Source organism: Brienomyrus brachyistius, chromosome 14 (assembly GCF_023856365.1).
Source record: "Brienomyrus brachyistius isolate T26 chromosome 14, BBRACH_0.4, whole genome shotgun sequence".
In the NCBI taxonomy this organism is placed as follows: Eukaryota; Metazoa; Chordata; class Actinopteri; order Osteoglossiformes; family Mormyridae; genus Brienomyrus; species Brienomyrus brachyistius.
In genome coordinates, this window is record NC_064546.1 from 16,633,712 (window position 1) to 16,647,549 (window position 13,838).

The window sequence follows — 13,838 nt, forward strand, 5'->3', positions numbered from 1 at the left end:
GCCTTCTCACCTTGAGCCCTCAAATCTCCCGTTTCTTTCAAACTCTGTGGGGGGTCTTTTTTTTAAACACACAGTCAGAAGAAGAGTGGGATACAGAGGAGGAAAAAAAAATGAGAGGAAGAGGAAGACGTTCATTTAAAGTGAAGGCAAAGGGAAAAAACAGCCCATTTGTAAATTAACAGCCATCAGTGAGGTGATACAACAGGAAGAAGAAGAGACGTAGAACGCCGGACAGCAGAGGAAACAAAACCACTCGGTCGTTTACTTCCCTCTAGCCCAGGCCTGTCCCCATGGGCTCTGACAAACTGAGTCACCCAGGCTGCTCCTCGGGAACAGATGTGAAGTGTACCAACAAAATCAGTGCTCTGAATTCTGCCAGTACAATGAGACAGTGGCTCAGGCCTTCTGGCCTCAGCACATCCTGTTCAGAAGAGCAGAACCCAAACAGCAGCCCCAGCCAATACCGCAGATTCCCTCAGGTCTTACTTCTTGGACTGGCCAGCGCAGAAGTGTGTGAGTGGACAGTGCCAGAGACACGCACTGGGCCAGGACTGAATGCCATTTGTCCCCTTCTCTTTTGCTCTCAGTTTCTCTCTCTCTCTCTCTCTCTCTCTCACACACACACACACACACACACACACACACACACACACAAAAGCAGCAGGAGAAATGTATATGGTCACATGTTCACAGTAAACAAAAAAAAAAAAAAATCTGGTGTATATATATATATTTATTTATATATATAATCAGACTATCTGGTAGTGATGTGATACACCGAGAGGAAAAACACCGGGGAACTTAATCTGGGACCAGTGATGTATTCTGTGTGATTGAGAAGCTGGCAATACTTTTGATATGAGCACATGAACAGAAGGAAGTCTCATAGACTATGACTAGAAGGTTCTTTCAGGCAGAAAATCCCAAACGTCCTGTTTATTCTGCAGGAAGGCCTTTAAGGATGAAGCAGAAAGGTGGCCCCTGAAGCTGAGAAATAGCACCCTCTCCTGTTCTGCATGCAGCTTTCATCCTGAACTTGAGGCCACACTAGCAGGAAGTGAAGCCCAGCCAGAGCGGTGGAACTGGCACCGGCAGACATCCAGGTTTACCAGGCAGATTTCTGTTTTCTTTCCCTTATAGGGTTTCTTGGAGAGAGTTTCAATAAACTGGGACTGTTGCAGCGGGACGCCAAAGAGGTCTAATCCGCTTCGGTCCGTCTGTGGGGCAATTCTTTGAAAAGGACCCTAGACACAGGGCAGGATTAGTGAGCCCTGTACAGATGCTGCTGTTATGGGAAGGGGATTAAGGTAACCCCTTAATCCACACTGGCGATTCCTACTATTAATTTCCCACCTGAATATGATAGTAAGATCATATTTGGAGGGGGGAAAAGAATCTACTGACAAAAAATTAAAAAAATTCCACAGCCACAACATCAATAGCAACAACATTCAGAGTAGTGAACATTTCTCAACACAAGACAGAATCACAGGAAAACAAAAGCCAAGTAAGCGGGAAGGTTGTGGGTTGTGGACTTACTACTGGTCCTTGCCATGGAGGCAGGGGGGGCTGGCAGGCCCTGATTTGTTGGTAGTCTGCTGTGTGGGGGGGTCATTAGTGACCCTGGGGAGAGGAAGAGCCGAGAGTTAAACTGTACACATGGAGGGTATAGGGAAGTGGTGGAGTATAACTACAGCACACTGGGCAAGGGAAAGGGGGGTCCCTTTGGAGCAAAGATTAGCATTTTGAAAGGACCTCCTTATGAGACTGGAGTCAGGAGGATCTGGGATTACTGACCAACCTCTGAACCTCTCCTCGTTTCCCCAGACACTTTACCCACAGCAGAGAGGGAGGGGGGAGAGAAAAAAAAGAAACACAGAGGGATGATGTGGGTGACACTGACATGGAAACCAAACAAAACGACAGCCTGAAACAGACGAGAGGGCAGGGAGCAAGACTGAAACCTGCGCGGTATAGAGCCGTGGCTATTTTTCTGACAGCCTCACGGTTGCACTGAGACAACTGAGAGATTGCCTGCAGTCTGTGTTCTTCATTCTTTTAAACTATTAAACAAGTTGAAGGTCACCGTCAGTTTTTCCAAACACTCATTAGGAAACTGCGCCAAAGACCATGCCTGTGTAACATCAACACCTGTAGCATAAAATCACACCTGGTCAGGTGGTCAAACACATGTATCAAAAACACAGCATCAAACCGGATAGAATCATCTTGTAAAAACAACCACTGCTGAAGCAGACCCAAGTCTACTATGCCAGACCCTTTTATCTGCAAGCTATAATGTGCCTTGAAATGACACTCTGTCCTCAGCATTCGAGTCAACGGGGCCAACCCAGCCTGCACTACATGAATGCCCTGCTAGCCATCAGCCCCAAAAGGGGCAATTTTCCTGCTTCTGACGGAACTCAACCACCACCATTTCCAGTCCATCACACAATCATGAGATTAAAACTTTTTAAAACAAGTCGTTATTCTACTTTCTTTGCGTAGAACGTTTACCAACTTACCTGGCAACAAAAAGCACATGTCAGAAACAGTTTGTGTGAGAGGTAAATCAAGAGGTAAGTACTTGTGCAGAAACCACACCCTCATAGACAGGCATGCACATGTGATTAGCAAAGTCTAGATGTTGATTTGTTCTTCCTGAACGAAAGGAAGAAAAAAAAAAATTCACAGACATGCTCAATCACACTCCACTCCAGTGTGAGGCTGGATGTCACCAAGAGGTCACAGCAACCAAAGTAGTGGTCAGTTACAAGCAGCAGATTCAGCTCTTAGTCCACAGCGGTTAACACACAAAAACTGAGGTGTTTTCTTTGTCAAGGTTAAAAAAAAAAAAAAAAAAAGATTAAGTTTCAGGTTAATCATGTAAGAAAGCCAACTGAGAGTCCTACCTTTTGGTAAACCTGAATGACATGTTTCTATAAAACAAACAAAAATAGAGGCAGTAAACATTATGAAAGTACTATAGAACTATAGATGACCAGGATGCCGATAAGGTGAACGAGTTGACCAGAGCAGGATCACACTGATCGCAGTGAGGAAGCCAACGAAGACTGGAGTCTTAATTCCATCCTATTCCGAATTAGAATGCACTCCTCCTGAGAAGGTCTGCACATGCGCTTCTCAGGTTTTGGGGATTAAACTGACCATGGTTCCCTATGCCCCACAGAGGCTGGTCTCTAGCATGGTGAAGGCACTCTGTGGAGTGTTAGTTCCGAAAAGGTCAAATCTGTGGTCGTAAAATGAGCAAAGCGCTAATGCCTGAATGCAGCCTTTGCCGTCATTCTACATCTGCTCCAGCCTCACCCAAGGAAACACCAAGTGAAACATCAGGGAAACGTCTGAAGACCCAGATGAACAAATCTGTACATGTAAAGAATGCGATACTGCTGAAGTGTGAAGAGAGAAATGGTAACGGGAAGAACTTCACATGGTTGACTAGGGGGTAAGACAGTCAATACTTTGATAGTCAAATTAAGGTATACATTTAACTGGAAAATTAAACAAAAAGACTCTCTGCCGTATAAATAATCTTCCAGGAGTAGCTGGCGTAACAATGACTATAACCCCCTTCCAAAGGCACAGAGACTCAAGAAATGCAGGGGTTTGAATGTAACCAAATCAGCACCACTAGAGGGAGTGAGAGTTCAAGGGCTACAGTGGAGAGAAGCCTGCCTGCCTACCTGCGTGTGAGCTTGGAGGTGAGCTTTGTGAAGAGGTTGGAGGAGCCGCGGCTGCGTGACTGAGAGAGCGGCGTTGCGTCGTGGGAGAGGGTGGGTGAGGCTGGCGGTCCGTTGTAGGTGGCGGTGCGACGTTCCCGCAGCTGGCCACCATGGAAGGTGCTACGGCTGGCTGTGCCGCGTGGGAAGCGCAGTCGGTCTGGAGGTGTGGCACCTGTGACACTGTGGGTGGAGGCTACTGGGTTCCGCTGGCCGGCCGGCACGGCTGAGCTTGGGTGGGGATAAGGCAGACATAGCAAACTCATTATATACAGAAGCAAGGCTGCCCTCTAATGCCATCAGGTCACACTGCTGTCAGCTCTACAGACCATCCGTAAAAAATGGGTTTAGGACTTTCTTGCAGGGAATGCAGAAATCCAAAGGACAGGGTTCTGGTCCTGGACAGCATGCACAAACCTTCCTCCCTCCCTCTTAATATTCAAATTCAACAGACCCAGATTCCAAGCTTGCAAGAACTGCCCCAATTTCCATGTTTAGTTTCTCTGACCAATGCACCCTTCATTCAGAGATGCGTTTAGATGTCGCACAGACAACACACACTTCTTTTTCAACACACAGCTTCTCGAATCTGATACCACATACATGCACCCACATTTACAGATCTGTTAGAAGGGATATCCGCACACATATTTACATATTGTGAAACAATCATACAGCTGTACAGGTAACGGATCTCAAGTAAGTTTTCTTTTCCTTAAATAAACGACTGTAGTGGGGCAATTTGTGGAGCTCAGTGGGTTAAGTCTCTATGCCGGTGACCAGAAGGCTCCGGGTTTGAGCCCTAGCCTCAGCACGTCTGCGGGTCCTTGAGCAAGGCCCTTAACCCCCAGCTCACTGGGTGCTGCTATGGGCAGCTGCCCTTCACAGCCAGCTTACTCTCACCTACAGAGAGCAAGTTGGGGGAGGTGTAAAGAGAACTTCCTCACGGAGATCAATGAAGTACCACAATTATCACTATCATCATATATTAGATACTTGGAGCAGACAGATCCCACAAAGCCACCAAGATGACCGATAGGTGGAGCCGAGGGGGCTTGGCTAGGCTGTGATTGGCTGGGTAATGCTGAATCAGGAGGTCAAAGGTGACTTATAAGCAATGGCACAAAGGTTAGAAATCAACGCCACAGGGGTCAGTATGGTTAGGCGCACTGGCAGGAACGTCGATGCTAACAGGGGTGTGCCAGGGTTAGCGGGAGGTGCCGCGGCGCCTTACGTGGCCCCGACGACATCGGCTCGGCTGGGGCGGCCCGTGGCCGACAGGGAAGAGGCCTTCTGGTGCCGCAGCCGCACGGAGGCCGGGGATGCAGCAGAGGCAGGCATGTATGCATGCGCATAAGAGCTAGAAGCACAGGGGGGCATTTTACACAGGCTGCGAAATGAAGGCAGGACCCCCAAAGCAAAAGCAGGTAAATAAGGTCAATAGATCAACATGACACTATGGCGATAAAAACTGACCAAAGAGCAGAAATGTGCGATGAAAAGTGTAAATGTTCAAAGGACCGTTCGAATTCCTTTTCTTCTGGCCGTTTGAATGACCGAGACAAGCAAATATCAGAATGAGACAAGTGTCACTGTCACACCTCTGTCCCAGCTGCCCTACCCTCGCCAGCCATTACTGCCCTCGGCAGTCTATAGTGTCACTGGGTTCTATCTAGTGCAGGAGGTCACAGAAACGGTATTAAACTAGGAGACTCTTCAGGACTTCACAGTTAAAGGCAGATACGAGCTAGAAACATGTTCGCCAGGACACAATAGCAGCAGTGCGAATATAACAGATTAAGACAGCTGAGGGTCCCAGTACAGCTGAGGGTCCCAGTACAGCTGAGGGTCGGGAACCGAAGGGCCCTGCTGGGCGAGAGCGGGACTTTACCTATTCTCCTTCCCATTCTGGACGACAGAGAGGCGGTCCGTGGGGGTCCTCTCACTGCAGACGTAGGTGTTTCTCCTGGTCATCCCTCCAGACACTGAATTACTCTGTGGGTGGGAGTTGGAAGGCCAGGTTAAAGAACACTAGGTCAAACTAAGACAACAACTAAAGACAAACCAAACCAAAGACCTAATTTTCCTGGAAGAAGAAATACGTGACAGACCGAAGCTGCAGAAAACAGGGAAAATTTAACCGCAATATTTAGTTCTAATATGTGACCTCAGGATTGTGACAGCTCTGTCAAAGTGCAGGGCCAGCAGCACGAGGTCATGGACAGACTCTCACTTACATTTGGGGTGGTGGACCCCTTCTTGCGGTCCGGAATGTCAGCCTTGTTGGGATTACTGGCATTGCCCAGCATGGGGCTGGGGGGAGCGACGGCTCGGACCCCAGCTGTGCTGGACTTGCGCTGCTGCGCCCCGCCCTCCTCTTTGAGGTCACCGTCAGCTGCACTGGTCTGGCTCCTCTTGGGGTAGCCTGCCGACGAGGGAATGGTCGGGCCGGCTGGGGGGTACGACAAGCAGGGTGAGGGAGGGGAGGAGACAGCTGGTGTGACAGTCAGAGCTTCACATTGATCAGCGCCGCTTCAACTGAACCATGCTAAGTAACAGTGCAATGCCAAGGCTGGAACGAGAGAAACAGCCGCCCTCACCCTGGTCGCTGTAACGCCTCTGCTTCTGACTGGTGGAGACGCCCCGTGGTGCTTTGTGGTGGGAGGGAGACTGGCCATTGTTGAGCTCACTATTAGGTCTGGTCTTGGGGAGTGACAGGTTGCTGCTGGAGCTGGAATCGCTGGCCTCCAGCTGATGGGACACACAGACGGACACCAGTGAGTGTCTTCTTTTCATGTCAAAATTACAGTCCAGCACGGTGCATGAGTAAGTGACACTGTCGGGGCCATTTGAACTGGGTGAGATGTAAGAGAGTGGGGACACCACCCCATAAATCAGAGCTCCTTCAGGCCTTCACCTCAGATGACTTTCTGCCCAGCAACAGGTAGGTGGCGGTGATCTCGTCATACTTCATGCGTGCCAGGGACTCCTGGATCTCCTCTCGGGAGTAGCCCATCCCCACAATTATGTCTGCAGAATAACACAAAAACACAACACACAAAAAGGTGAGTCAGACAGTTACTCCATGTTTCCTCTGGGCCTCGAATCTACAAAACCCCCAAGCCGGCAGCTCTGGCACTTCAGCACCTCAGTCCAGGTTAATTATCCTCGCAACAGTCATATTGACAGATGGGGGGGGTGTGTCCTCAAGCAGCCGAGACACAGGAATCCGGTTTCATACCAAAATGGCCCCGAGGCTTCCAGGCCACTGGATACCGAACCCCTGATGCCTGGGGCTGGGAGGGGGGGTGCCAACATCTAAGCTCCCATCCATATCGCCTCCATTGCCTCCATCCCCCTCACACTCTGTGACAATTTACTATTCAAACGACATTTTTAATAATTCAGTTTAAAACTCTCTGAAGATCCGGTTTGCCTAGTGGGGCACCTTGCAGAGGGAGAATTTATTTTAACGGCAACACACACACACAATTCTGTACATCTGTACCTATCCTCTTTTGGTCAGAAATGTCCAGTTCTGGCTCCACGAAGGGCTTGAGTTCATCTTCCTCGCAGCCTGCATTGATCCAGCGGTCCTTCATGATTTGCTAAAGAGCACAGAATGCACAGGCTTCAATCAATGGTTTTGACTAATCAAAACAGATTATCGTCAGGGCTTGGGGTCGAAAATAGCTGTTGTAAGGATCCTGCTTGCAGTCACTGTTAGCTTGTGAGGTTATTTCATACAAGAGCTGGAGCTGAATTATTCACACACACCAAGTGTGCAGGATGCAGGTTTCCCATCAGACAGGTTCTGCAGTCTGCTCACCTCAAGTGTGCCCCGCTTGGCTGGGTTCAACACCAGGAAACGTTTCAGCAGGTTCTCACAGTCGGTAGACATGTAGAAAGGGATCCTATACTTTCCCCTCAGCACACGTTCACGCAGCTCCTGCAGGGGGCAGTCAAGAGCTGAGCAACACGGCATTGGGTTACACGACAATGACCTTCCCACAAAACATGGAGCTGGACTCGTCTCATTCCAGTTATTAGAGCTGATCTTTAAGAATAAAACTAAGACCTGCAAGGTCTGTCCCCTAAGGATGAAGGTCACATTTGATTTTGCATGATTTTGGAAGCAACTGATTGCATAATTAAGCCATTTGCACTCATGCATCCATTGTGAAGTGGAAGTAATCACTTTGAATAATGGTTTAATAAAAAAAAAAAGAAAGAAACCTCACCCCAAAGAGGTGGGGAGACGCAGATATCAGTTACTGATGGCAGTTCTGCTTACAGGCTTGCCATCAGTCACTGACACAGTCACCTACATCCAGACACATTCCAGAACATTCCTTTTAAACTTCCTGTTTTTATAGCTGTTTCCATTTATCCTTTCATTGTCCCAAGGCCACACAGAAGCCTAGAAGAGACTGAGGATGGGGCCGCGCTGAGGTGCCAACCTTCAGGTTCTGCCCGTCGAAGGGCAGCGAGCCGCTGACCAGCGTGTAGAGGATGACCCCCAGGCTCCAGACGTCCACCTCAGGACCATCGTACTTCTTGCCCTGAAAAAGCTCGGGGGCAGCATAGGGTGGACTGCCGCAGAATGTGTCCAGCTTGTTGCCCAAAGTGAACTCATTACTGAAACCAAAATCAGCAATCTTGATGTTCATGTCGGCATCCAAGAGCAAGTTCTCCGCCTTTTGGGTGAAGTAAAAAAATAAAATAAAGTTAGCTCATGTACATTAGATAAATACATTTAAACTGCTCACACCAGGCACCACAACCAGTCACGACAGAATCAGTCTGTGCTTATCCTTCTCCTTCTACAGAGAAGACAGGTTTGTTGTGTACTGCCATCAAGCCTCATAATTAACAGCACTGTATTATTGGACCATGGGAAATAAAGTAGTGGGGGGGGGGCAGAAATCCAAACATAAGTCGTACATGAGACTAAAAATAAGACCTGGTACATAAAGCTCTTCTCTGAAAACTCCCTCTGTGGATTATGAGTGGTCCAGATATCTCTCCTTTCATCTCTGTAGGGGTAAATTATTCATAACACTGAAGTGCAAAGAGAGCCTCGGAGCGAAGGTACTATGCGCATGAAGCACAGTAATTTACAGCAGTAAGGTGAATAACCACGTAAAATGGGGAGGCAAGAATCAGTCCAGGGGCGCCTATTCCAGATCTCCACAGGTAGCTATTTGAAATGACCAGGACCAGTGTTGGTAATATTTTACAGGACGTAGGTCTTTGTGTGAACATTACCAGGTCCAACTAGATTAAAAACTTACCTTTAGATCTCGGTGGACTATATGCTTCTGATGGCAGTACTGCACAGCAGACACAATCTACAAGACAGACAGGATCTAGGTCAGGTCAGAAACGTGGGACTTTCAAGACTCACAAAGGGGTGGAATCACTACCTGAATACAAGTAGAGAAAACCTCATCTGCCTCGCCCTCACTGTTCAGTTAATCCTTAATTTCACTTCTACAGCAGCGAAATTTAGCATTATGGGAAAGAACAGCAAGCAGGCTCAGTTCAGGGAATTACATCTCATTTCCAAGTATCGGTTTTCCCTGAACCCACTAATGAGATCTCATCAAAGGAACTGCAGATTCAACACAAGCTCCCAAAAAGCAAGATGCCCTGTGTGAAGGCGCATGAGGTGATTGGCCTTAGACAATGGCTCACGACAGATTTTTCCCAAGAAATCGACCAGGCCTGACTTTGTCAGGCAGTGGCATATCAGGCTAGCTAAGCGACACCCGCTGAACTCAGCCTTGTTGGAGTCAAATAAGGCACATGTAAGATTAACTTTGTACTGAATTAGATGATGCTCCGATGCTAAAGCCCGTTATCTTGTATTAAACGACTCGGGTAAGGCTGGATCAAGGGTCTCACTTCAAAACCAGAACCACGCAACTTTCTAAAAGCACAGCAGAGCCCCACACAGATTGCTTTTGATCTTTTTATAGATTACATTTCAGCCAGACTGCACAGGGCTTGAAGAGGTGACCTCTGGGGGCTGACTGGCTTCACATTCTTTTTACCCAAGTCCGACCTTTTATCTACATGCTGCCACCATCACCTCTGTTTCACCTGCATTTCACCTCAGGCTGCCCGTGGCTATTTTCCATTAACCCGGAAAATCCACACCCCTGGCGAAAGCGGCTTGTCAATCATAGGTATCGAAGTGGTGTGACCAGCTACAGGGAGGTCACATCACCAGCTTCCTATGTCAGCCCATGCGGGTATCACCCCGAACACATCTGTACAGGCAGGCAGTGGGGGCATGCCCAGCCACACCCCTCCCTCCAACCCATGGCAGTGTTCAGGGCTCAGCCCAATGTCTGTTCAGACATGAAGTTCCTTTAACTTTGCCCAAACATGATGCAGGGAAAAGAAAAAAAAAAAAGCCTTAATCGAGAACATTCAGCAAAGCAGTGGGTGAGGTTTTCTTGCAGCATGTAGATGGAAGGTTAAGGCAAAGGGCCAATGAAAGACCAGATCACACCACTATGTGCATTTTCATTCGTAAATATGCTGGATGACTGACTCTCAGGTAGGGAGCCAACTGCCAGTCAGCATAATGAGCAACATGCAAGATAAGTGCAGCTCTCCACATCTGGCCACCTCATACATTATTGGATGTTTGCCTCACATGTATGAGTGTATATTTGTACACCTGCCCTTCCCCACCCCATGTGTGCGTGTGTCATGATGCAATATTTATTTAAGGACATGCACAAGCACACACAGATCCACCAAGTGAGACACACAAATCTGTGCTACCATCTTTGTGGGGACTTCCTCAGCTGATATCTGCAATGCTACCTCCTGATTACAAATAACTCAAACAGATGAGAAAGTGCCACATTGTCTTTTTTTATGAACATCCTCAAAGCGTCTTTAAGAAGTTAATAACTGAGGGAACACGCTCTCAAAATCTCTGACTACAAAGACAGCACCCCCCCCCACCCCACCCCACCCCTGACAGATACAGGTCTGTCTTGGCGGGTTCCTCTGACAATGTCGTGCGGCATGCTGGTTGTCCCGGAGAGTGCAGGGTATTGACAGGACACTGACATATGGCTGGGTGCGAGCACTGCGGTACCTGTCTAAATTTAGCTCTGGCCTCTTTTTCCTTCATCCTTCCATGCGCTACGAGGTAGTCGAAGACCTCGCCTGCAAAAGGAACACAAAAACAACAACTGGAAAAAAAAGGAGTAACAGCCAACAAGATATGAATCAAAATCGCACGCAGACACACAGGCATCAGGGAAAAGCAACACAACTCTGATAACTGGAGTTTCTGTCCCAAATAACAACTGCCATTTTACTCTTCATGTGGGGTGTCAAAATGATTGCAAGACTGGTCAGCAAAAGAGGACCATGTGCACTTGCATTAAACTGATCCTCTCATCCAGTAGACCCTGACTGACGGTTGTCACTGCACTGCACAGTTTATAAGTCCCTATGGTTTCAACCCGCCCCCCAACCACCACGCCATGGTAGGGCTCCCAGTTAGGTTTTACTGCCATTACAGGTACGAATCACATGATTAACAGGACATGACTATATGCCATCATAATACGTTGCTCACATATCGATCAAAGGAAAAGCAGAAACAAGTAATGGCGCAAAACCTTCAGATTTTTCTAGGCGGAAGCAGTGCCAATCAAACCATCAGTGGCTTGCAAGGGCATGAACTTCAGAGAGGTGCCGACTTAGCTAAGCAATTTCACTTGTGCGCTCCGTTAGAGACAAAGTGAACCCGACTGGGATCTTAGTGCTCCTAAAAGTACTCTTGCCTTCTTTAGAGCACACAGAACAGCTATGCGATGTGGGGGAAGGGGAAAGGTGTCAAGGACACTATTAGGTTAGTATAGTTACCCCTCTCCCCACCAAAAAATAACAAGAGAAGTTAACAGGACCAAATAAAAACACGTTATGAGCAATATAAATAAATTAATATATTAAGTTTGATACCCAAGTTCATTAATTTATTCATACGGTCCCTCCTCTTTGGTTGCGGGAAACATGTTTTACATTTCTTTATTATAAAATAGTATTTATTATGTTATTTACTGGGTTATTATACCGCATTAAACAATTTTTATTTCATTACTTCATTCTAGGGCTGCAAAATATCACATCACGATTATACAGTTCACGCACAATTATAAAAAGGGCTTTAGATGAGTCTAAAACATTTGTTCAGACGTTTCAGTATGGATTATCCATGTCTACAATTTGATAAGCAGATTAGTAGAACGCCTAAAATATTAACGAGGGCCATATTGTGACACCCAAAAGTTAGTAATCTGTATTAATATGACATCCTTATGTTTAATAAACATGTCGGACTTTAAAACTGCAAAAGGTGCCATCGCACCACCAAAGTCTTCTTACCTCATTTATCCACAATATCTCCATTTTCATTGTTAATCAACTAATAATAAAATCAATTTATTTTCACACAAACGCTAACGATAAGCAGTAACCAAGTCAAAATTATATTTGCATCATTTATATCACATTAACACATTCACTGAATTTATACAGATTAATAAATTTTGGGTGTCACATTATGCCTCATTAATATTTTAGGCATACTTCCAAATTGTGGCCTTAAATATTTGTATAGTACCAAAAAGCCAACGTCTGGACAAATGTTTATGCTTAACATATAAAGCCCTGGTGATTATCGCACATGTGCAATATAATCGCAATTATATCGTGATGTGATATCGTGCAACCTACTCCCATCTTTTGTGCATTAACTGCAGCCTTGGCGGTACGAGGGCGCAGGAAGTGTTGCTGGTGAAGCTCGGCTAAGGAACCACATAACCAAAGCACACATCAACAGATCTCCTCATAATTCCTTAACACCCGAGCTGATGTGGAAAACAGAACCTGGATGAGGTAGAGAAAGACAATGGAAACCCCACGTAACTTCAAGGCAAGAACCCACAATAGTATGAGGCCATGACCAATTCCCACCCTGTTCGATTCGGCTTACTCACCTCCACTAGCATACTCCATAACCAGGTATAGCGTCTTCTCCGTCTCGATGACCTCAAACAGTTTAACTGAGGAAGAACATGAGGAAAGAATGTGTTGAGTGACATAACTGTGTCATTCAAATTATTTTTCATTTTGCAATCCCATCAACCCTTAAAACACATACATACATGCTGTCCTGGTAGCATATACAGGAAATGGAAATGAAGATGAAAGTAAAGCATGAAGCCATAGGTACATTTGGGAAGACATCAGTGAAGTGTGGCATGTCTGTGTTTGGGTTATTTTTAAGAACATAGACGAGACCTTTCAGAGGCTTTTCACTAAGATGACAGGCAGTCTGCAAAACACTCTGACACACAAAGCAGGTGACAGTCACTCTCCAAATGGGAGCAACAGACACTCAAACTGCTCACATGGGTAATAAGGAACCAGATAGAAATTGCACAAATGGAACAGTATGAGGTTCAGTTGTTGGTCTCTGGGGAGAAGGTCTCTGGTTAAGACAGCTTTTAACAAAACAAGTTTTGATGCTGTTCATTTACCTTTAATTGTGTACTGAGACCCAATGAGAGACAGCTCTTGACTCTTGAGAAGCAAGGGGGAAAAAAAAGACCTAGACTTCCCATCCAGGATCTAGTTCCTGTTCCCTAACCCAGGGACCCCAGATCCTCTCCCAAACTTCAGCATCTTCACAGGCTGGTTCTCCAGGACAGTGTTTCCCAGTCCAACCGGTGAGGACCAGCAGACAGTTCAAGTTTTTGCTCCCTACTGGGAAGCAAAAATGCGAACTGTCTGTGGGTCCCCAAGGATCAGGTTGGGAAACACTGTTATAGAAGATTCATCCACAGGCCAGCTGTGCTTAATATAGTCAGAATCTCCAATGTCAGGCCACATAATAAATTGTATAATGATACATTTTATTTCTGTAAATCTGTCACAGTTAAATGTCATTTCAACATGGTATCCTTGTGTTTGGATGCAGGCAAGGCTTCAATTATACATATAACTAGTCATATAGCTACAAAACATGGGAACACTCGGTGACACACACCAGTTTTTATACTT

At 46.5% G+C, this 13,838-nt stretch overlaps 1 protein-coding gene across 8 annotated transcripts in view; it reads right to left on the bottom strand.

Annotated features, from left to right (window-relative positions):
- The window catches only part of mark3a (MAP/microtubule affinity-regulating kinase 3a), a 34,007-nt gene that overhangs the window by 2,577 nt on the left and 17,592 nt on the right, over positions 1 to 13,838 (bottom strand). For 2 of the 8 annotated variants that reach the window (XM_048973912.1, XM_048973914.1), the window contains exons 5-17: positions 12,773 to 12,838; positions 10,861 to 10,931; positions 9,035 to 9,091; positions 8,201 to 8,437; positions 7,570 to 7,689; positions 7,249 to 7,348; positions 6,658 to 6,770; positions 6,341 to 6,491; positions 5,978 to 6,192; positions 5,632 to 5,735; positions 3,705 to 3,971; positions 2,913 to 2,939; positions 1,540 to 1,623 (exon numbers count right to left, since the gene is read on the bottom strand). In XM_048973912.1, coding sequence (XP_048829869.1) covers positions 1,540 to 1,623; positions 2,913 to 2,939; positions 3,705 to 3,971; positions 5,632 to 5,735; positions 5,978 to 6,192; positions 6,341 to 6,491; positions 6,658 to 6,770; positions 7,249 to 7,348; positions 7,570 to 7,689; positions 8,201 to 8,437; positions 9,035 to 9,091; positions 10,861 to 10,931; positions 12,773 to 12,838 — 1,612 coding nt within the window. Of the gene's footprint in view, positions 1 to 10; positions 56 to 1,539; positions 1,624 to 2,912; positions 2,940 to 3,704; positions 3,972 to 5,631; positions 5,736 to 5,977; positions 6,193 to 6,340; positions 6,492 to 6,657; positions 6,771 to 7,248; positions 7,349 to 7,569; positions 7,690 to 8,200; positions 8,438 to 9,034; positions 9,092 to 10,860; positions 10,932 to 12,772; positions 12,839 to 13,838 lie in introns of those variants that run through there. The other 6 variants (XM_048973918.1, XM_048973919.1, XM_048973915.1 and 3 more) reach the window with 6 other exon arrangements.